General features: G+C 38.4%; 1 protein-coding gene across 7 annotated transcripts in view; it reads left to right on the top strand.

Annotated features, from left to right (window-relative positions):
• Positions 1–25,375, top strand: part of Nav3 (neuron navigator 3) — a 767,863-nt gene that overhangs the window by 505,937 nt on the left and 236,551 nt on the right. For all 7 annotated transcript variants that reach the window (XM_028873085.2, XM_028873083.2, XM_028873084.2 and 4 more), the window contains 2 exons: positions 22,441–22,558; positions 23,308–23,360. In XM_028873085.2, coding sequence (XP_028728918.1) covers positions 22,441–22,558; positions 23,308–23,360 — 171 coding nt within the window. The remainder of the gene's footprint in view (positions 1–22,440; positions 22,559–23,307; positions 23,361–25,375) is intronic.

Genomic DNA, 25,375 nt, shown 5'->3' on the forward strand with positions numbered 1-25,375 from the left:
GCAAAGGTTATCTTTCTATTGATTTTTTATTAAAGAATAAATAGACATTGAATATGATAAACCTGATCAAAGAATAAATTGTGGAAAATCACAATATAGAAGTTAACATAATCCCAATGACCGAAGAACTGTTTTTATTAATTATTAAGTTAGATTCTAGAAAATATAACATTCAAAGAGTGATGAAGTATTTACTGTTTAATATTAAAAAATAAATACCAAAGACAGAGGAAATACATTTAATACCCAAAGACAAAGTGGTAATATCTTCTCTGGCTGTATTTTATGTTGCCTCTAAATGATGTGATGTAACGTGAAATAATAATGAACAATAAAATACATTTAAAATGAGAACAAATTAGACAATTCCAATAATGTGTATTTCGGTATATAATAGCTAACCACTCAGCCTGATATCTTCTGCTTATCTACTCTGTGTCATATGCTTTGTAAAGTGACTAGCCTGCTTGAGCACCTTAACCTTGGATAGAACTCAATGGCATATATGGTATTATTGCCCATTTCTCTACACAAGAGTACTGTGACTTAACTAATCTCCTCACAACAGTAAAGTTATTCATTACACTAATGGGGATTGCAGCCCAGGGTAAGCTGTCTCCATAGCTCATGAACCCCATTATTTTGGATGTTAACTTTTGGTTACTGATAATGTTTTTAAGTTACTGGGCTATTTAAAAAGAACCTGAATGAACAAGAAAGAGACCTGTCTTGTGGCATCATTCTTGGTCATTTGCTTAAATATGTTACTGAGGTTGTCTTCTGGAGCTGATAGGATTTCACGTAGCCAGTGCTTTGCATGTTCAAAAGCTGTATTCTTCTGTTGTCTTCACTGAGGTGCCTGAGAGTTGTCTGTCGTCCTGAGCTTCTCATGAAACTACTTTAACTTATTTGCAAAGTCTGCAGCTGTAGAAAGTTCCAAGTAACCCTGAAGGGCAGGAAGCATAGGAAGGGCAGGATACGTTTTTGATATTGTCACCTACTCTCGGAGGTGAGTAGGCAAGCCCTTTGTACAGAGTTCCTCTTCCTGTCTGGTCTTACATTCTCCCATCTCTTTGGCCCTTTGAGATTTTGTAATAACCATCTCTCTCTTTCCCTGTGGTAAATGTGATAGTAGCTTCCTGTTCTGTATTACGTAAACATTCTCTGCTTATCTTCGTGGTTTCTTCATAATTTTCATTGAAGCCCCAAAGCAAATTTCCTTTATTTAAAGTAACTAGAAAGATTTTTATTCCTTGATTAGATCCTGGAGTGATAGAGTCACATTTTTGCATATAACATCTGTGACTCAATGGATCCACAGAGTTGGTTATTTCTGTTCTTGGACTAGAAAAATGGAATGGAACTTAGAAAAACTGATTCGCCTGCATCTAGCCAGGAGCATTGTTTTCTGGTAGGAGTGTGGGCCAACTGTGTGCAATCCAGATTGAATTAATCATATTTGAGAAGTATACTTTGAGCTTGTAGCTGTTATCTGCCTTCCATGTAAAAATGTATATAACATTATTCCCTTTCATGTGAATCCCAGGGTTTCATTGACTGACTGTATTTTAGCTTATTAGATCTTTCCCTAAGTGAAATACATGTAATATCACTTTATGACCTTTACTGCAGTCAGGACTCCATAGTCAAGGCTATTTGTTTTAGAAATAGAAAAAACATCAATTTGTATGTTGCACAATGTTACTGCATTGAATTCACCAGTAATTCATAAAGTAAAACTGTTTGATGATGTCATGACTGTTAATATTATTGGGACCTTTATGCCGCTCATATAACATATATTTACAGCCATTATAGTTATCAGAAAAAATTATTAAGTAGAGTTTTCTTTAAACAAATAAAAGAAATAAAAACCAATAATAACAAAATAAAGCAATACTCCATATCCTAAGATAGCAAACATTTATTTAGTTAGCAATTTGTTGATTGGTCACCTGATTTAAACTCCTATCAATCAAGCTCATATCCACTCTATTTCATGTAGATATGGAAGTGACTATTTTGGGGAATCATATGGCTCTTAGCAACTTAGATCATGAGGGCTTGATCAGGTCCATATAATGTTCACTAACCTTTCAAATACCCCAGTTGTTTACACGGCAGCTAAGTGTTCCGTGAGTTGTGAGCAAAAATCACCCATTCCATTATGTGTGTGAAGGTCACACTGGACAAAACCAGTCAATTGTCCACCTCTGATTCAGTATTGGAGAAACAATGTCCATAGTGTTGACATTGTGAATATTTACATTGTGAATCATTACAATCCACCACATAGAAGATAAACAACTGGACTGGTATTTCATTTAAACAAGGGCAAACAATAAACTGAAGAACTGTTTTGAGGGAGACATATAGGAAGAAAATTTTACAGACAATAATGGAAGAATTGTAAACTTTGCCTCGGTTTCAAAACAAGCACGAATATCACAGAAAAAAAAAAGGACAAACAAAACAGACACTTGGTATCTGTCAACAGAGAAATGAATGAATGGAGAACCAATTTCTAATCAGAGATTGGTCTAAGATTAAGGTCAGGCTGTGGTCAGGGCTTGCTCTTTCAGCTCTTGATGGGGAGCTGACATGACTTGAAACACTGGTTTTACCCCATGAAGTAAGCAGATGATAATTATTGTATTTAGAATATCCCAGAAGGCCCATACATATCAGACGTCAGCCACTGGAGGATCCAAGGGAGCTATCCTGCTTCACTCTTGGGAAGGACACAGGAGATGCTGTTGCAATTTAGCATCCTTCGAAACAAGCCTAGTAAGAAAAATGTCATTCAAACGAAACAACTGTCTTGTGTATTTATCTACTCTTATGTCTCCTGTTCATCACAATATATGTTAGGCAAGTGTTCCAAGATCTGTAATTTAGCTTATTTCTTAAACTCTAATATGTTTCCTAGCAACTACTGAAAGACATTTTTTTTTATTTTTCAGAAAAGGCAAAATAAATCACATTAACTTAGCACACATCTGCTTCCTTCTGAGAATGAGCATGTTCTCATGGAGGGAATCTGCTGTGCACTGTGCTCAGAGGCAGACACTCTGTGTGTGCTTTCTGCTGGATCTCATCATTAGGATGCCAGCACTCAAAAATCCACTGCTTATTGACCATCACTGAAAAACTAATCTATGATTATCTGATGGTCTTTTCTCACTGTGGGCCAATTGGGTTTGGAATTTGAGGCGAACAGCACATGATTTCTAAGAGAACTAAGTGATCACTTTGTTTTGAAAATGTTAGAAGTATTGTTGTCGTGGGTTGTAAGCTTGCCACCCTTTTGAGTAATATTTGTCAAATGCACTTAATGTGTTCAGAGCTATAGGCTTTTTCTACCTCTTCTGGTCCCTTGATAAGTCAGGGCTTGACAGTAGCCCTCCATAGTCATCTATAAAGCCTGATGATAGTCATCTCCTTCCAATCATGAAGATTATCCACATAAACTTCATCAGCCAGAGGAGACGTATATTGACAGTTGCAAGACCCCCATGCTTATCAATAAACACTACGAGCCTGGAATAATCAACAAATTGTAACTGTTATTAATAAAAGTACATCAGACTCTGAAAATTATGTTCTCATTAGGAAATGCAATTTAGAATCGACTTAGGAAAAAATGTTTTACATGGTATAGCTCAAGTCCATTACCTTGGAGTTAACATGGAGCATCTATTTATAATCGGGGATGAGATCTTTGGAAATGATGGGGTTAAAATCCATTGTTGAGAACACTATTTTGCATACAAAGAAACACAAGGCCATATAGCTTGAAAAATTAACACTGGTCTTTAAATGTCCACGCAAATGAGGACGGTATAGTGCCAGTGAAAATGTATAGGTGTCAGAGAAGTGGCAGGATTCAGAGCTAGCTTGCAGCTGACTAACCTGACAGGTCCCCAAACTGATGCAGTCCTCTTTGATTCCATGAAAAGTAGGCTCAGAGGAGGAAGATGTGGAGCAGGGTCTACAGAGGGACTGACACACGAGGAATAAAAGCTCGCCTTCGGAGGCATGTCCTTATGACTTAAGGGGAGCTGCAGCAGTTGGATCAAAGCTCTCTCTGAGTCTCATTGCCATTGAACTTGAAGTGAAAGTCTCTGGTTATTGGAACTTGAAAGTATTTCTTAGTTCAGCCTGGAGTTCTAATTACCTGCTTTTCCAGAAGATGCCAGCCCATCTGTCTTTGGATAAGTTTGCGATTCTGTAGTTTTCAGTCTGTGAATGAAGAATAGATAGTTCAAAAGCTCCGCCCTTTCTGAAGCCAGTTCTTTGGATCACTTTGGTTGATGTCACCAGGGCACCCAACAGCATCCTGATTCTTTTGATCCATTAATTAATCCCTGAGACCAGCTCCTCTACTTGGGGGAATATTCTACATCATGGCTGGTTATTTTCTCTGACTTTTGCAGTTCTGGTGTATCCAGGCTTTCCTACTCTCCTATGGAGGATCTTGCTACCCCTGCAGCGGAAGTGCCATTATTTTTGAGCAATGTGCCAGGTCTGTGCCCCTCATTCTAAATATCTTGGCCAGTGCCCTCAATCCAAAACTCTTGGTACCCATGCTTCTCTGTGTGGGAATACTAATGAGGAGTCTGATGTTTATGCTTCAATTGCACAATCATACTGTGCTTCTTCTAGGAATTCAAACAATAGCTTAACTGTTTTTTATTTGCTTATTTTGTTTTACTAAATTTCTTTCATGTCAGAGAGGCAATGTCTGGAAGTCAGTTTGGAGTGCATAAGAAATACACTACACTTAGGTGTGTGTGTGTGATGACATGTGTATGTATATGTTCGAGTTTGTGTGCACATGTATGTGTGCAGATAGAGGCCACAGGTTGATGTTGAGAGTCATCTTCTGGCTCTTCTAGTTTTGTAAAAGGATCTTTGGCTAAACCTGGAACTCTTTGGGATGGCGACAATGGCTGACCCGTGAGCCCCCAGAGTCCTTTTGTCTCTGATCATCCTGTGCTGGAGTTGCAGACATGCACTGTCATGCCTGGCTTTTACATGTGTGCTGGCAGTGCAAATTTAGGTCCTTAGGCTGACTGTGCAAGCATCCTGTACACTGAGCTATCTCTCCTGCTCCAACACACTCAGTTATAAAGAAATATGAACAGGGATATCTCTGAATTTGTATCTGAATATGTTTTTCCTTGGGATATATCAAGTATGGTTAGGGAATAACATCAGAATGAAGGTAGTATGTTAAGAATATAGGTAAAATAAAGCAAGGAGTTTTAGTACTGACATGTACAATGGCTTAAAATAATTTTGGAATGCTTTGAAAAAACAATTTGAAAGCATTCTATGGCTGTAGAATAGATCTTAAAATGTAAATCATAGATACCACATTTCATTAATTATAATAGTGATGCTTCATATTGCGTGATGAACTTTGCTTTTGCAGATGTTTCCCATTACAGTTAATCCTCTCTGTGAGATAGGCAGGGCAGATAAGAATCTGATCCCGGCATTTTCGAGAAGGAAAATCCAGCCCCAGTAGTAAGTGGTGGGACTGGGAGAGCTGCCCAGCGCTTCTGACTCCAGGCTCCAAACTTTCTACTTCTAAACCCTTCAGTAATTTAACTTTATTGGGGGGAAGGGAAGAGAGGCGGTAGGCTGAGGAGAAGAGGTTAACAGATTGGGGAAATTACACATCAGTTTAGGCCAGCTTCCCTGTCTTGGAAGAATATTTACTGCTTGTATTTTCTGTGTATCCTAAAACTGTTTTAGCCTATATTGCACGTCTTTCTCAAGAAACTGCTTCAATCACGGGAAAAAGTTTATAAAGAAAGATACCTTTTAAAATAGTTTGGAGACTTGAACCTGTGTGTGTAGACGCAGTATGACATATGGTAACAAGCCTGTCCATTTTGTATCTTTTTTTTTCACTGTCATTTTTATTTTCCACTTTACTTCATGAAGTCCGATAATTTGTTAGGGGTTCGTGCGATATCCTTAGCCATCTAGCAACTGCGGTCCCTTTAAAATGAAAGGATTCTAAGCTGAAATTTGGAGGCTTTTAAGGTGGCTGTTAATGTGATGACATTTGAAGTCCTGGTGCTCTGTTGTGGTCCTGTGGTTCTCTCATGATGCGAGCTGTTTGGCTTTGCAGTGTGACAAAGCCCTCAGAGCCATCTGTTGGCTGCTTGTCTTACAGGCGTGTGCATCTAGCGCCACCCAGTGGCTCTATATAGCTATAGCATGTTGTAGAAGAGAAAAGGGAAGCAGATTCATTGTGTATGACTTGAAGAAAATTTGTATTTGTTAAGGTGACCTTAACAAAGAAACAGAGGCCAGAAGTCACATTATGTACTGTTTATATATACATATACATATGTGTATATATAAATGTGTGTATATGTATATATATAAAATGTGTGTATATATTTATATATAAAAATACTTGAGTATATGTATGTGTAATGAATATGTGTATGTATGCATACTCACACATATACATATATACATACATATATTTATATATATGTAAAACCTTCCAAATAGTTTTTGGCTTGTTTTTTGTTTGTTTGTTTGCTTGTTTGCTTATTTACAACTCACAGAGCAAGAAATAAATAAAAATGACTAGAAATTCTGTGTTTTTAAAGTCTATTTTGCCCTGAAAATTTCCTATGAACGTAAGATGGACAGGAGTATACCCAGGCTGTGGAGTTTTGAGTTCTGTTACTTTTTCTGTGAATGTTATCTCTCAATTTCTAACTTCAGTGATTTTAAGACTAAGCAGATGTCAAGTATGATTTTCCCACATGCCGATTAATAATAAAGACTTTAAGAAGAAAGGAAAGAGACACAAGCCCTCACATTGAGGCTGGATTAGGCAACCTAGTAGGAAGAAAATGGTCCAAAGTGCAAACAAAAGAGTCAGAGACACCCCCCACCCCACCCCTCACACTGTTAAGGGTCTCACAAGAACACCAAGCTACACAATCATAACACATAGACAAGGACCTGGCTCAGACCCACACAGGGTCCACATTTACCACCTCAGTCTCTGTGAGCCCTTGTGAGCCCTGATTAGCTGATTCTGTAGGCCGTGACCTCTTGGTGTCCTCACACCCTCTGGCTCCTACAATCCTTCCTCCTCCTCTTCTACAGGGTTCCCCTGGCTCTTCCTAGTGTTTAGTTGTGGGTCTCTGCATCTGCTCTCATCAGTTGCTCTGATGACAGTTGGGATAGACACCAATCTATAAGTATAGCAGATTATCATCAGGAATCAAAAAAATAGGATTTTAAAAACTCAAGTTTTTTTTTTTTCATTTTATTGTCCTAAAAACAAAATGGAACCTAAAAGTTTCTGTACTGTTATTTAAAAAATATTCTTTTGTTCAGTACATGTAGATTGCCCTTGCCTTGCTAAACATTTGCAAACCATTAATGTGGTTTCTTCTCGGTGTTCTCTTTAAGTACCAGATATGGTAACAGCCAAGGAGCCTTTTCCCCATATTTTGAGATGGATGTCTCATATAGTGGGAATAGCTGGAGACAGTTAGAGTTCAGGACATGTCATGAGTGACATACTCCTTTTGTATGCACCAAGAGCACAAATCATGAGCCAGAAGCCTTTTTTTTTTTTTCTGTACAGGGTTTAGCCACCATCAGCTTGGGAAAATGTCTTACCCTGGATTAGGATCCTTTTCTTTATAAGACAATTGTAACATTCTCAGGGAACTTCCTCCTAGGATTGAATGAGTTAAACTGTGAAATACTGAGTGACGTACCTCATTCACAACACAGTGCCATGAAGTCAGGTTACTGGTAGCAATGGAAATGCAATGGGAATGAAGTAAATGACTGTGCTGTATGATTATAACATTCAACTCCTTTTCTAAAAATAATTAAAAAAATATGCTCTTTGTAGGAAGAAAGATCATCTATCAGAGCCCATGAGTCAGAGGCAGTGTAGACGGATCTTCATTATGTATTTGCTTTCTGTCAAGCTGGTTTGATTGATTGTCCACACTGACCATGAAATTGCCCAGGAGGATTGTGACACTTAGGTTAGGGGAGAAAATGCTGACTGAGTTGCCCAACAGTTCAGCACATTTAAAATGGTAAGAAAGGCTAGAGAGGGGAAAACATGGCTTCAGATGAGTGTGAGAAAACCTAATGAAAATATGGGAGAGGTGAACTGGATAGAGGGCAGTGCTGAGGTCCTGTGGGCAAGCAGAAGTTGGAAGGAGTCTAGGCAGTCACTGCTTCAGAGACATCTACAAGGTTTGCAAAATCTTCTCACTCACTATTTTCTTCTCTCTGGCCCTGCTCAAGGACAAACTATGGACATTAGCATTTATGCTGTGGCCACAATGGCAAACACAGCACTTCCCTATAAATGCTAGCTGACTTCATCTGGTTGTGGATGGGATCATTTATGTCTGGTCTGTTATTTTCTCTATAAGGAAACTACATACAAGAAAAATTCAGACAGTACTATAGATAGTAGGTAAACCCCCCTTCCTTTCATATCAGTTTACATATATGTCTATTTCTGTTCATCTAAAAATTTCCAATGTTGGATATGGAAACAGAGCAACATCAGGAGATTCCAAAGTGACAAATCATGGTGTAAATTTAAAATGATAAATGCAGTTATAGTAAAAAAATATCCAGCTAATTTCTATTCCATGACATCTAAGACTTGAGCTGAATGTGGGTATGATGTCCATCCACCAAGGAAGGTCTGGGAAGGAGAGTCTAATTTGCTGATAATATGACTCATTTAATCTAGCTTTATGGTCCAAGTCAACACCGTAGGCTTCCAAGGTGTAACTTTTGGGGGAGGAAGTCACTCTCAAAAATTCTTTAGATCAGGATGGCAGTAAAGGAAGGTGGTATTTATAAATGTGAATGTCATTATTGGTTTTCTTTAAAGTTGGCAATCACACATGTAAAGAAACTAACAGCACTCACGGCATATGCGAGAATTATACTGATAGGCAATCAAATAATGTATTTTAAAACATTAAAAAATAAGTCAGTGTATATTTTGGGTTCTTTGTTTTTATCGCTTGTGATTCAGGCTGGCCTTGAACTCTCTATATAGCTGAGGGCTGGCTCTGAATTCCTGGCCCTCTAGGTTCTCTGGGAAACATTCTGTTGAGATATATCCTAGTTCTAAGAGTAGGGGCACTTTTGAGTTGATTTGTATTAGCTTGTTATGAGCCATTCTAGGAGAATATCTGTGGACTCCCTGTTGGTGACTCCATTAGCTTTAAACCAGTCTCTTTTCGCTGTCTACTAAGTGATTAACAACATACCCAGCTAGCCTAAATTACAAATTTGGACTTCTCCAAGGACTAACTCTGTCCAACCTCCATGCCCCGCTGACTGTTCATTGGACATGTCCTTTCTATGTCTCCAAACCTTTGGTTTATGGCCACAATCTCTCTTAGTCTGGCTCTTTCAATATCTTTATTTCCAAAAGAGTAATTAAAATCATTTTCAGATAATGAATGTGAAATAGCTTCGAGCGTCATATAGTTGGGGCTAGAGAAATGACTGAGCGGTTAAGAGCCGTGGCTGATCTTCCAGAGGACCTGGGCTCCGTGTCCAGCACCCACACGGTGTCTAGCAAGCATCCTAATGCCAGTCCCAAGACATCTGATGTCCTTTTCTGGCCTGTACAGGCATTTCCTGCACATGGTGACAACCTGGAGACAGAGCACCCACTTAAGAAAATAAAACTAATAAAATCTCAAAGAAAATGTCTTATAGCTGGATAAAGTATCAGCCATCTTCTGGTTCCCACCCCTTCCTTTCCACATCAGAGGAAACCAATTTTGCACTACTTAACAGTTTTCTAAGGCATTTATTTTAACATCTCCAAGTGATATACTATAAAATTAATATATGGGTTATAGAGATAGTCTGTTGATTTTCCGAAAACATGAGATTTAGTCCCTTCCTTCCATCCCATTTGTTCTACCCCAATATACTTACATTATAATTTTCATCTAAATCCATATATTTAAATTATTTCCATGTAAATATTCTTTACTGCCAAACCACATACAATATACCATGATTACAATCCTTCTTAAAAGCAAGCTTTGTTGTCCTTTTTTAGCCTGCAACTAATAATCATTGCACACTTTTTAATTTAGATTTCTTTTTATTTGAATTTTTTTATTCATTTTACATACCAACCACAGATCCCCTTCTCATCCATCCTCCTGCTCTCCCTCAGCCTTCCCCCTCCACTCACCATTCCCTCCTCCATAAGGGTAAGGCCTCCCATGGGGAGTCAGCAAAGCCTGGTACATTCATTTCAGGAAGGACCAAGCCCCTCCCTGCTGTGAAGGCTGAGCAAGGTGTCTCCCCCATAGGTAATGGGCTCCAGAAAGCCAGCAGGCATAGATGCTGATCCCACTGTCAGGGGCCACTCAAACAGACCCAGCTACACAACTGTCTCCCAAATGCAGAGTACCTAGTCAGGTCCCATGCAGGTTCCACAGCTGTCAGTCTAAAGTTCGTGAGTTCCTATGAGCTTGGTTCAGTCGTCTCTGTAGATTTCCCCATCATGATCTTGATCCCTCTTCCCTATTCTCTCTCTTAGACTGGACTCCCAGAGTTCAGCCTGGTGCTTGGTTATGGATCTCTGTATCTGCTTCCATCAGTTACTGGTGAAGGCTCTATAATGACAGAGTTTTCACCGATCTGATTACTGGGATAGATCAGCTCAGACACCTCTCCACTACTGCTAGTAGTCTAATCTGGGGTATCCTTGTGGATTCCTGGGATTTCCCTAGCACCAGGTTTCTCCCTTATCCCGAAATGGCTCCCTCTATCAAGATATCTCTTTCATTGCTCTCCCTCTCATCCCTCCCCCAGCTCAACCATCCTATTCCCTCATGTTCTCATTCCTCATCCCCTCCCATCTATTGTTCCTGCCCCCTTGCCTCACCCCCAGTTTCCTCATGGAGATCTCATCCCTTTATTCATCCCAAGGCAATCCATGCATCCCTCTTAGGGTCTTCCTTGTTTTCCTAGCTTCTCTGGAGCTGTGGGTTGTAGTCTGAATATCTTTTGCTTTATATGTAGTATCCACTTAAGAAAGTACATACCATATTTGTCTTTCTGAGTCTGGGTTACCTCACTCAGGATGATATTTGCTAGTTCCATCCATTTGCCTACAAATTTCATGATCTCATTGGGGGTTTTTTTGTTGTTGTTGTTTGGTTGGTTTTTTTTTTTGTTTTGTTTTTGGGTTTTTTGTTTGTTTGTTTTTACAGCTGAGTAATACTCCATTGTGTATATGTATCACATTTTCTTCATCCATTCTTCAGTTGAGGGGCATCTAGTTTGCTTCCAGGTTCTGGCTATTACAACTAATGCTGCTATGAACATAGTTGAGCAAGTGTCATTGTGGTATGATTGAGCATCCCTTGGGTATATGCCCAAGAGTGGTATCATTGAGTCTTGAAGTAGATTGATCCCAATTTTCTGAGAAGTCACCATTCTGATTTGCAAAGTGGCTGTATAAATTTGCAGTCCCACCAACAGTGGAGGAGTGTTACCCTTGCTCCACATCCTCTTCAACATAAGCTGTCGGCAGTGTTTATGATCTTAGCCATTCTGACAGGTATTAGATGGTATCTCAGAGTCATTTTGATTTGCATTTCCTTGATGACTAAAGACATTGAGCAATTCCTTCAATGTCTTTCAGCCATTTGAGATTCTTCTGTTGAGAATTCTCTGTTTAAATCTGTAGCCCATTTTTAAATTGGATTGTTTGGTATTTTGATGCCTAGTTTCTTGAGTTCTTTATGTATTTTGGAGATCAGCCCCTCTGCCAGATGTGGGGTTGGTAAAGATCCTTTCCCATTCTGTAGGCTGCCTTTGTATCTTATTGACCATGTCCTCTGCCTTACAGAAGCTTCTCAGTTTCTTACAGAAGTTTCTCGGTTTGTTGTCTTTTTTAGCCTGCAACTAATAATCATTGCAGACTTTTTAATTTAGATTTTTAGAATCCCATGTCCAAGTTTTCTACGGTTTCCAACAGCTCTGTAAAGTGCATCTCAGTAAAAATGTTCTTTATCTAAACTGTCAGAATTTATATTACTGGTAGGATGCCCCTGCTGTCGTCTATTGTAAACTAGGCTCTCTCTGTGTTCCATCTAAATGATAACTCTCTAAGTTCTGTCTCACAGACAGATGAGAGGCTGCCTTGTCATTCACCTGAAAATGCCTTTTGCATCTCTCCTGTATTTGGTCACCTGCTTATTGAACTTTCTTATTTTTATCCACAGATTCCTAAAAAGGTGTGCATGAGAAGTATTTTTTTCATAGCACTTTGTATGAGATGCCCATATTTTTCTATTCTTTTTATGTGATAGCTTGCATAGTATTTGAGATTGGAAACCACCTTCTTCCAGAATGTTATAGGAACTTCTCTGAAACTGCTAATCTTAGGAGGGCTGTTGAGACTGGTGATGTCATTTCATTGCCTTCTTTTGACAGTAACCTGTGGTTTTTCCCCCTTTCTTTGTGGCTCTTTAGCTATTGGGATATTTTTGTTACCCATGGTTATTGGTATCACTTTTTTAACTTTTTAGCTATACTGAACACTTTGATAATTTTCTTCTACAATCTCTTCTATTGGAGATACACATTTCACTGACATTTAATCTAATGCCTCTATTCTCTGATATGATGCTACATGATATTTCATATTGCTCAATTTTTGCATTTTAATCTATTTTCCTCTGTATTTTTCAATTTAATCTTCTGGTCTTTTAACCCAACTATCTCTAGCAGTTTTAACTTCAAAATACCTTATCCCATGTTTCTTCAAATATGTGTTTATGTATGTATATACATGTAGGTTTCTTTCTTCTGATGGATATACTGTCTCCTTCCTAGTACAAAATAGGGTATTAATTATAATTTCCTTGACTTTTCTTCTGCTCTTCATTTCAGCTGTATTACTTGAAATTGTTTTATCTGTGTATATTAATAATACTTTATTTAAATAATCTCATCCAATGTTTGGTTGCCCTAAATTTTTTGGAAGATACCTATTCTTTTTTGTCTTTGATTGAAAATAGATTTATTTCATACAATATATTTTGATTACAGTTTCCCTTTCCCCTACTCCTCTCAGAAACTCCCCTCCTCCCCTCCCATCCAGATCCACATCCTTTCTGTCTCTCATTAGAAGACAAACAGGCATCTAAGGAATAACAATAAAATAAAATGATAAGATGAATTTGCATGCAGCCACCTGATTTGATGTGCCTTTCCTCTTTCCCCAGTGCTTTTTTTCTTTTATTTTATTATTATTTTTTTTTTCGAGACAGGGTTTCTCTGTGTAGCTTTGCACCTTTCCTTGAACTCACACTGTAGCCCAGGGTGGCCTCGAATTCAAAGAGATCCACCTGACTGCCTCCCGAGTGCTGGGATTAAAGGCATGTGCCACCACCGCCCGGCTTCAGTGCTTTCTTGATTTCTAACCTCTTACTTCTGACTTTTGCATGTGCCCCCTCCCTATGATCTAGTCAAATAAAAACTTTGCGATTCTCTGAATTCAATGCATCGTCCCATTTCTCTGCTCCTTTGTAGATTTTAGTTATCCTTGTATCCCATGGAAGAGTCTCCTCTTCCCCTTCTCCCTTGGTGCGGCCTGCCTCACTTCTCCGTCATTTCTCTGTAAGCTTCATTCATGTATTTTTGCTGTCACTGTGAGCTTTTATTCCTTTAAAATAATTCATTCTTAAAAATGTAAGAAACTTGTCTCACAGAGAAACATGTTTAAGTTAATTGAGGTCTGTTATGTGATTTTTAGTAGGAAGATAATTGAGTCTTATTTTTATTTTGAAGTTGCAATTGGCTATAATCATACAAGAGATACTCTAATGCTTGTCACACCTGAATTCAGAGATTACTTTCTGTGATATCAGGGGAGCTGGGCTGAGAGGGGCTGAGAAATTGCAGCGGGGCCATTAAAGCCCTGAGAACATGGGTCAATAGGTCGGAAGCAAACAGACTTCTTAAGACTGGCTTTAAGACTGGATTCAATTAACACAGAAAACATTTGAAAGGAAGTCATCAGACTATGTGCTGTATCTTAAAACCAAAGTGATTTTTCGACTTGGTCTATCAGGTCTGACCATTCTTGATTTCTTTCTCATAAAATGAAAGTCTACAAAGTAGCAAAAACATAAATAGAATGTGTAGTTGGATCGTCATGGAAAAGGACTGCAAAGATGATGAGAGACAGGGGTAGTTGATATCTAATGCAAAATGTGTTTGCCAGACATGGCAGGGCCCGTTATACACTCTGTGCAGCTGTGACTTTATTCACAAGAAGTACACGAGATCAAGCCAGCCAAAATACTAGCAGGGAGAAGGGAGGGGATCATGACAGTAAGTGGATGCTGAAGTAGGGAGTAGCCAGTTTTATTCAGGGATGCTGACACCAAGTAGCTACCCATGCTCCAATAGATGGTCTTCTAGACATTCCGTTACAGCACTGTGTGGACTTGTGTTAAAAGAGCACGTGGAGTTGGTAAAGAAAAGTGTTAGAGGATAAGGGAAGAATTGGAGGGAAGGGAAGAGTAGGTAGATTTGATCAAAACATATATATTATGATCAATCCATATGGTTCTATTAAATGGGAAACAGAATTTATTAAGAAATAAACTGAGGAAATGCACTCATGATTACAGAACGCAATAGACAGCAGAAGTCATCCTCTGATCTGACCTGGAGCGAATCCGCCTCATAGGCCAGAGCAGGGATGAGGGTCATGTGACCCTTCTTCAACTTCTTAAAAAAAAGTCATGTACAACAACAGCAGGAGGCATATAGCTCAAGGTCATGGGTGGAGTAAATACCACTACATTTTCCCTTTTTGTCTAAATAAGAAGATTCTAATTTTACCCTTTCTGAGAAGTGGATGGGGGTAGAAGGGATATAGGGGGAGGTAACAGGAGGAGAGGAGGAAGGGGAAAGTGTGATTGGTATGTAAAATAAATGAAAAAAGTAATTAAAAAAGAAAATAATAAATGGCAGTGTATAGTATTGTCAATAACACAAATCAAGTTCAGGATTGTGTGGGGCATCAAAGTATATCTTCCTTCTTCTGTGATGGGTTCATGAACAAGAGAAATATGTACTATCTTTATGTTGGCTTCATGTCATCTTTCAGTTTTATAACAAAAAAAACAGGTATTTTCATGTAAGTATTGTATGACACACACATGAACTCACAGAGACTATGGCATCAGGCACAGGGCCTGCACAGGTCTAAGCCAGATGGGGTCCCAGTGTTGAGAGAAGTGGACACAAGCCCCATCTGTAACCCAGAAGCTATCTCCAGTTGATAACCACTCACAAAGGAAAAGTTTGTTTTTTCCAACAGTCTCACTGAGTATACAGACGACACTTAAGGGCAAGTTTCCATGGCCAGCAGTAGATGGCCAACATAAAATGAACTCAATGGTATTTTTGGAGGTTTTTTTTTGTTTCTTTTTTTTTCTTTTTCTTTTTCTTTTTTTTTTTTTTTTTTTTGGTTTTTCGAGACAGGGTTTCTCTGCGTAGTTTTGCGCCTTTCCTGGAGCTCACTTGGTAGCCCAGGCTGGCCTCGAACTCACAGTGGTCCGCCTGGCTCTGCCTCCCGAGTGCTGGGATTAAAGGCATGTGCCACCACCGCCCGGCGTTTTTTTTGTTTCATAATACATTGTCTGGGCTATTTTTTTCTTTTGAAGCTTATAGTCTTTTTCTTATATTTTATGGCTTCCATTTTTGTTTTTAATGTTTTCTGTGAGTGGGAATGTGTGTCTCTGCATCTGTATGTGTTTCTTGTGCCTTTTCTTTGGCCCCTTTTCTTCTGTTTATTTGTTTTGTCATATTCTGGTTTATTTGTTTTTTTATTTTTATCTTATTTTATTATTACTATTATTTTAGATGCCTGTTTGTTTTCTAATGAAAGAGAGGGAAAAAAAGAATGTGGATTCAGGTGGGTGGGGAGGTGGGGAGATCTGGGACAAGTTGAGGAGGGCCAACTAAACTCAAGATGTACTCCATAAAAAACATCTCTTTTCAATAAAAATGAAATAAAATGAATAATAACTATTATAAGGGCATATTCCTAAGTTAAGAGGTCATTACAGCTTGCAACTTATTTCCTTAATTATTTCATTTTATTGTAATTAGATAGATAGCTTAGTTTTAAGGAGTTGAGAGTAATAATGGTTACTTAAAATTATTAAAATTCTCAATATAATTAGTAAATGTATTAATATATTAAAACAGCAAACTACTTACAATATATTTTATATTTAATAAATGTATTAAGTAAAAGGCTATGTCTGAGTTCATTCACTCTTCAGAGTAATTTTGTTCAGAGATAACAGTAATATTGCCTTCTTTAAGAATGAGGAATTGCTGGTACTGAGTAAGTAAACAGTCAGTGGACCTTACATGGATGGGAAGTGGCAGAACTTAATGCTGTAGAATGTCAGACTAATAATATATATTATATAATAGGCCAAAAATTCATATTGATGCATGATACCTTTAACTTATTCTAATTACTGTAAATACATCTATATGCATAAATAAACACACAAATATATATATATATATATATATATATTTGTAATATAATTTCTGATCAGTTTTTGGTCAACTTAATCTTATTAATTTTCCAAAGTATAATTCATAGAGATGTATATAACATTTGTTAGTCAAAATATTTGAAGAAAATTGGCTTTGGAAGTTAGGAGTTAGCTATATTTGAAGGTTTTGAAGCTTTAGCCTGAAGCTTGACGATCGAAATACTCGATGAGTTCGTACAGAAGTTGCCAACTATTGGATTTTTATTCGTTTTGTATTCCTCCCAATTATACCCATTTCTTCACTCAAGACCTGCAGTTCATGCATAGGATAATCCTGGGAAATATAATGCGCTTTGTAACTCAGTCAGCTGGAGCTGAGAAGGTCCGTACAGTGACTGTGTTGTGTGTTAATGAAGCAAAGGGAACAGTGCTGTCCAAGCCCAGTATCAGAACATAACTCATCATCCCTCAGCATCAGGTCGAATAACCGAACTTAATGACAGTTGACAAGGTTGTTTGCATTCTCTCTCACCAGAGCATAACAGAGAGTTTACTGGGGAGCTTTTTGATTTCTTACCATGTCTTTTATTCGGGTCCACTGCCTCACTGAAGACACACCTCACCCTTTCCACTGTTTTCTTCAACTCATACAGTTTCAATTTAAGAATTTTAAGGAACAGTCGGGCAGTGGTGGTGCCTGCCTGTAACCCTAGAGCTTGAGAACCGAGGCAGGAGGATTGCTGCAGTTTCAAAGCTGTCTGGGGCAAGGTCTTATATAAATAAATGAGTGAGTAAGTAAATAATCTAGTGAAATAGGTTTTTTTCATTTATAATATATAATTACTTTTTGTGTTGTAATTGTTTTATGTTTTACCAGTTATATTATAGCATTCCTGTGAAATGTACAATTTTCCCCCATGTCTTGTGATTTCCTTGTAGGCTATCTTTTCTTTTACTTACAGAAAATATATATGTTCATGAAAAAGAATGATTTACTAAAAGTTTGTGTGTCTGTGATTTTTTTAAGCAGAAATGATCTTCCAGTTCATTTTGTTTTTAGTTACTGATTTTGCTGTCTACAGCGTAAGTCAGGGGTGTGGTCTAAGCAAGATTTTAGGCAAAGACCACAGCTTTTCAATCCCCTGGAGAAAATCCTGGAGCAAGCAAACAAGGTCTGCAGGCTTCCATCTGTTTGCTTAAATGAAAGATTTGCATCCATGCTAAGGCTCTTTCAGCATGCACTTGGGGAGTAAAAGTGTTGTTTTGTTATTTATATACTTCATTCAGTTTTTTATTTAATATGAGCATTCTTTTTTCATGTTAACTAGTGTCCTCCTAAAATAAAATCCACACAGCATGGAAGTGTAGTACACAGGATACAGGTGGCCTTTAGTAGAGGCCCTAAGGAGAACCTGAACTTTGTACTCCAATAGAGTCTCATGGTTCAGGAGGCAGAGGAACCAGAAGCCCCAGTTAATTAGCAGATAAGTATCTGACAGAAGTAGAGAGCCAGAAGTGAACACTGCAATATCTTCAGCCTTTGCCCCAGTTTTTCCCGTTGCTCCATCCCTGTGAAGCAATAATCCGGACAGGCATTTACTGTTAAGTTAGCCTAGCAAAGTACAGCTAGATGTCACAATGCTGGCTGTGATGTCAGGGAAGTCTTTGGGAGTAACTCTGTGTGTCACGTGCCTTATAGAGGGGCTAGTCTATTAATCTGGGCACACTTTTGTGCCACGAGGTTCATCATTTACCCAGCTTTATAGGTTAGAGAGGGTAGGTGACTTTTCTAAGTTCACAGTGGTGGTAAATTCTCCAGGGCCTCATCTCAGATTTGTCTGATGCCAGACCCCCATTCTCCTCTTTGTGGGTCCTTCAAAGTCAGCTGATGGCTGGGTGACCCCAGTCTCCTCTTTGTGGTTCCTTTAAAGTAAACTGAGGGCTCAGTGACCCCAAGTCTCCTCTTTGTGGGTCCTTCAAAGTCAGGTGATGGCTCAGTGACCCCCCAGTCTCCTCTTTGTGGGTCCTTCAAAGTCGACTGATGGCTCGGTGACCTGCAGTCTCCTCTTTGTGGGTCCTTCAAAGTCAGCTGATGGCTAGGTGACCCCCAGTCTCCTCTTTGTGGGTCCTTCAAAGTCAGGTGATGGCTCAGTGACCCCAGTCTCCTCTTTGTGGGTCCTTTAAAGTCAACTGAGGGCTCAGTGACCCCCTGCCTATGGAGAGGCTGCTGTACTTCGAGTTTCACTCAAACCGTTCTTTCATCTAGAACCGTGAACTTAGAACTCTATTACTTTAATGAAGTGCATATAAAAGGAGACTAGTTAATGCTTTAAATTTGTAACTCTGTACAAACAGCAAAAGAATTTTTTCAGTCATGCAAACATAATAAAACCTTAAATTTCACCAAATAAGTAAATACTAAAGGGTCACCAAGTAAGAGCATTTAGAAATTCTTCACGTGTGATTTAGAGGGAGCCGTGAGTCTTTTTTTTTCTTTTTCTTTATTTTCTTTCTCTTATACTATACATCCCAATTGCAGCCTCACCTATTCCCATTTCCCCCAGATCCACTGCTCCTTCATTTCTCTTCAGAAAAGTGTAGGCCTTCCAGAGATATCAGTGGAACATAGTGTGACAAGATGCACTAAGACTAAACACAGACCCTCATATGAAGGCTGGATGAGGCAACTCAGTGGGAAGAAAAGGGTCCCAGGAGCAGGCAAGAGAGTCAGAGCTGAGTCACATTACAGAAAATACAGATCATAGAGATGAAAAATTAAGTGGCACTTCACTAACATCATCTTTCTTATGTATCTATACAGCTTCAATTATTCACATCATGAGGGTAAATAAGTATCACGAACTATATATACCTTAGGTGCCTCTTGATATTTTCTAAAAATATACCTTCTATGTTTTAATGCTTTTGGAATGTTTCTACTTATTAAACTCTGAAAAATTTAGCAGTCCCATTTATATGTTTGACCATATGGAAATACCAGTGTATTTGTATTTGTATTCAGCAATATCCATGTGTTTTATGTGTGTGTGTGTATGAATATTCAATTTTAAATACAGTAAAATCATAATCAAAATGTTAATTATCCTGTAACAGAGGTACTAAGCTTTTGTACAATGTATTTCAAGAATATTGACATAACTATACATGAAATGTCTTTTAGAATTTCTGTTAAATTATTATATAAAAAGCAAAAATTATAGAATGAAATTTTAAGTTTGAACCTAATGCAGTATGTGTTTATGTGTCTATATATCTATTTGTATGTCTATATGTGTGTGTCTGTGTCTATGTATGAATACATCTTTGTGTGTGTCTCTCTCTGTATGTTCCTGTGTCTGTGTGTCTGTCTCTCTCTTTCTGTCTCTTTGTGTGTGTATGTGTGTGTGTGTTGTGTGTGTGTGTATAAAAATGTGCTATAATATGGTAAATTGTGGTTTAGACATACTCATTATAGAACATTTTGTAGCAAGTTAATCAAAAGTAGGAAGGGTTGTATCTCCTGAGAAACCTTCCCAGTTTTTTCTCTCATATACTTCTGATCTGCTAATTGCAACATTTGTATTTTGCTGTGGATATCACTCTGTATAAATAAAATGCTGATTGGCCAGTAGCCAGACAGAAAGTATAGGTGGGATAAGCAGAGAAGAGAATTCTGGGAAGTGGAAGGCTGAGGCAGAGAGACATGGCCAGCCACTGACATGAAAAGGGAGATGTAAGGTACTGGTAAGCCATGAGCCACATAGCAACTTATAGACTAATAGATATGGTTTAATTTAAGATATAAGAACTAGATAGCAAGAAGCCTGCCACAGCCATACAGTTTATAAGTAATATAAGTCTCTGTGTGTTTACTCGGTTGGGTCTAAGTGGCTGTGGGACTGACAGATGAGAGAGATTTGTCCTGACCATGGGCCAGGCAGAGCCAGAAAACTCTAGCTACAGTATTTGTTTTCTTGGAAATAGCTAGGTCTTGTTTTCTAACTCTGTAACCCGAGCTACTTTGTAGGTTGAAGCAGGAGGATTCACAATGCCAATGCCTGCATAAGCTACAGGGCAAATTCAAGCCAACCCAGTCAAGTTAGGGAGATCTTACCTCTAATTAGAAAAGAGGGTTAAAGGAATAGCATAGTGGTAAAGTGTTTGACTATGAAACCAGGTATAAACCTTATTATTATAAGAAAATAATCTTTTTTATTTAAAATTTTATTTACCATACACACACACACACACACACACACACACACACACACACACACACCTGGTTCCTGAATAGGACAGAAGAGAGCATCAGATCCCTCAGCACTGGAGTTCCAGACAGTTGTGAGCTGTCATGTGGGTGCTGAGAACCTAGCTAGGTCCTCTGCAAGAGCAGTAAGTAAGTGCTTTTAACTCCAAGGGAATCTCTCTAGCACTTACATTTTTAAATAATAGTTTTGTACTTTGTTGACAGTTAGTACTCATGACTCTGAGATAGAACTCACTCTTTCTTTAAATTAAAAAAAAACTTTTTAAAATTAGTTGTACTAATTTTAGGCATCCTATATCACCCACAGTTTCTCATTAGACTCAGCATTTCTTAAGCTTCTTCATTGCCTGGGTCATACCCTCTGTGGGGAAGGTCCTTTCATAGATTTCTCATATCCAGGTTTCATCATTTCAGCTCTGATCCTAGTGTTTCTTAGAACACTTTGTATGCTTTTTAGGAAAGATTTCTCTTTGAATCGTGCATACCTATGTGTGTCTATATATGGGAATATGCATTTGTGTGTAGTTCTTTCAGAGTCCAGAAGAGGGCATAAGAGCCCCTGGATCTTAGATGACATGATAGGTAATAGTGAGCTGCCCTAAGTGGGTACTTTGCTAGAACAGCACATGCTCTTAACCTCTGAGCCATGATTCCAGCCACCTTAGTCTGTTTCTTATTTGTTTCCCCTTCTCTAGTCTCATTTCAATTTTTTTTTAACATTATGTCCTATCTTAATCTACCTTGTAACAAAGTTACTAATGAACCACCCATGCAATTGAAACATCTTCAAGCCTAATAGACTAATAGATTTTTTTTTAAAAAAAAAAGTAACTTTATGTGTGTGCGGCATTCTTGAAATTTCATCTTTTCTTTACATCATGACCACTTGCTGGAGTCACCTTCTTTGTCAGCCAAATTGCCAACCCTGTAGCTTGCAATACACTTCTCCCTTTGGTTTTGCAATTTCTGCATTATAACTCCATTTGCTGCCTCCGTATTCTAATACAAACACATTTCAAGAGGCTTAAATGAGAGATGACAGCCCAAACAAAATATCTTCGACAGGAAGGCATTTGCAATTATTTCATAAAAGGATGCCAAAATATTGTCACATATAGTATCTGAGATGGCAAATTCAATAATGTCTCTTCGGAGAAACACATTTTTATAAAGTTCCTCTGTAAATCAGTCCAGGTGGCTTCCCTTTACACAGACAGGATTATTTTCAAAATAAAGGCAGGAGGGGAAGAGGAAAGAGAGAACCCAAACGGGTTTGCTAGTAGCGATCTCCTCCGGAGTTGTCTGGGAAGGGAGTTTTGCCTGGTCACAAGTGACTAGTTCATGATTTTGAAAGGAGTGATTCATCCTCCTTTGAAACAAGAGATAAGTGGGGGAAAGAGCCGGTTAAAAATGACTTTACAACTGTTTCCTCTGGAGCTGTGACTTCTTTAGCTGGAATGTGATCCCGAACAGTTTCCCTTTGAGTCTCGCATTTGCCTCGAGCAGTTTTCTTGTCTCTCTTCTCCGACACCCCATCTGACTTTCTTCCCTCTCTGCCTTCAACAGATTTACACTGACTGGGCCAACCACTACCTGGCTAAATCTGGACACAAGCGGCTGATTAAGGATTTGCAGCAGGACATTGCGGACGGGGTCCTTCTGGCAGAGATCATCCAGATCATTGGTGAGACCTGCCCCCTGACAACTCAGAGAGGCTCTGCTCACAGCTCTTTTACCATATTGTGCTAGAGGTTTAATGCCTCCAGAATCGTGCCGTGTGTCCAGGAGATGAGTGTTCCTAGCTCCGATTTAATTAAATGTATGTATGTGAGATTGAAAAAGGCATTCTGGCCATACTTTGAAAGAGCTCAGACTGTGTCTCTACATATAGAGCACTGTCAGAAACGAAAGCCGCGTTGAAGCATATGCCTCCCATGTGTGCATTTCGTTAACCGGAGGAACTCATACACAGAGACTCCTTGAAACTGGATCCTGATCCAGCCGGGACAATTGTGTAAGGTTTCATGTCAGCAGTCATTTGGCACATGCTGGAAAACCGGCAGCAACTTCCTCCTCACTCATTTTTTTTTCCCCTTTTTCCTCCCTCCTTTGCGTGGTTTGTGCCCATAGAACTGTTAGCTGATAACAGGTGTGCTCCCCTGTCCATGGCTTGGGGCACTGAATAGGACAAGAAGTGGCGTTTCTGCTTGGTGTTTTTAATTTTTGAATTTTATTTTAAAGGTTTTGTGTTGTGTTGTGTTGTTTTTTTTTTTTTTTTTTTTTTTTTTTTTTTTTTTTTTTTTTTGTTTTTTTTGTTTTGTGTGTTGTGTGTGTGTATGTGTGTGTGTGTGTGTGTGTGTGTGTGTGTTTCACTTCACTGCTTAAGCCTGTTGTTCTTTTTTCCCCCTCTTTTATTTTATTTCTCGCTTTTAGCAAATGAGAAAGTTGAAGATATCAATGGATGTCCTAGAAGTCATTCTCAGATGGTAAGAATCAGATTCATTCTCAATCTCAGCCCTTAGCCCTGCTTTAGAAATGAACTGCGTTTGCACATTTGCTTAGAAGTTTGTCTGCATGCCTTCCTGCTTGTGTAAGAACCCATCAGAGCCCATTCTACCCTCTGTGTGTTCAGGGTCAGTGCGGCAGCATCATGCAGGGAGGAATTTGTACTACTGTATAACATGTGCCTAGGAGTTTATTTTGACCCTTGACTTTTGTTTGTTTTGGTTTTTTTACTTTTTTCCTTTTGTTTGTTCTGATCTTTTATAGTTCATAATTCTTTATACTGGCTTTCTGTCATTAAACTTTATTTCCAGTTTCAAGTCATAGAGTATTATTGAGCAACTGTTTTGAAGAATAGAACTAGCCATGTGCATTTTTTAAAATGTAAGTATCGTATTTGTTCATCACAAAGTTCAGTGTGAGCACATGGATGCTTGCCACCCTTGGAAACAGCTCTGAAGGCTTGCTGTAGCATGTATTCAGAGCAGTGTGTGATTCTGAGATGAGATTCTCACTAGCTTCCAGAAAGCCCTCGCTCCAGACATGTCTCCCCTTTCCTAACTAGCAAAGTTTCACATTTATAAATAAGACCATAGATTGATAGGCTGCCTAGTTAAAAAACAAACAAACAAACCCTAATCACAAGGCCACAGCCTACTGTTCTGGGATGAACTTAACACAGAATTCCTCTAGTGAAGACATACCAGAGAGTTATGAACCTGGATAACAGCCCAAGTCTCCAAGTAAGACTGTGTCAAAGAATTGTATGTTAGCACAAAATTTTATGTTAGGCATCTTGAATATCTTAATGAATCCCTGTCATAGATTTGGTCGAATTTGAAAAACTCAAGGAATTCTTAAACCTGCTGACCTGCTTCATTTATGTCAAAAGACTGAAATCCAGTGTTATAAAAATTTTAGTTTTCAAGATTAACTAATTAGGCTGCTTAAAACATGAAAACCCTCCTCAAAAAACCAAAACAAAATAACAACAACAAAAATAGATTAAAATGTCATGATCTACAGCTGTTGTTATTAAAAAAGATTACCATAAAAGCTAAGGTCTCCATAAAAGACTTAAGCTTTGTGGGTATTTCCTGATCGAATTACTCACAACATACATGTTCCTCTGTGGAAATTAATTACATTTGCTTTGTAAAATTTTACTGCTGGCAGGCTAAAATGGAGTAAATACAGACCCTGCTGTGCTAGTAGTTGGGGGATGTTGGAAAAACATGTAAGTTGTCTGGGATTAATCAGTTGCAAAATAAACCTTAATTGAATGTTTCCTATTTATATATATTATATTAAAATTAGTGCCTATATATACACTAATTAGCATAATATGCAAATACACAGTGATCTTATTGTATATATTATAAGTAGCATATGAATGGATTAACACCTGCTGAAATATTGTGAGGGCTTTCACTTGACAAATTTATTAGTCCCTGAGATGCATGTATGTGTCTTTTTAATCCAAAAACTTTATTCTGCTTTCATTATTTTAACCAAGTGGTAGGCACTATAAAGGATTTTAAGTTTAGAGCAGTGGTTCTCAGCCTTCCCAATGCTGTGACCCTTTCATACAGCTCCTCATGTTGTACTGACCTCCCAACCATAAAATTCTTTTTGATGTTACTTCATAACTACAATTTTGCTACTGTTATGAATTATAATGTAAATACCCTTGTTTTCCAATGGCCATAGGTGACCCCTGTGAAGAGGTCATTTGACCCCCAAGGGTCATGACCCATCATATGAGACCCACTGGTCTAGAGCTTTCCATCTACTCTGCTATCTTGATTCTATGCTGCTTTTTGAGGATCTGATATCCAGATAAGCTCATTCCTAATTACCGGGTGTGGAGGTGTGTGGGGGGGGTGATCTCCAAAGCTCAAGATTAGAGAGGCAATTCTCTGCTGTTTATCTGAAGTATCTGCACCTAGCATTTTTACAAATCTGCAAGAGGACTCTGTTACTTTTTTTTACGGCTTCC

This window comes from Peromyscus leucopus, chromosome 18 (assembly GCF_004664715.2).
Source record: "Peromyscus leucopus breed LL Stock chromosome 18, UCI_PerLeu_2.1, whole genome shotgun sequence".
In the NCBI taxonomy this organism is placed as follows: Eukaryota; Metazoa; Chordata; class Mammalia; order Rodentia; family Cricetidae; genus Peromyscus; species Peromyscus leucopus.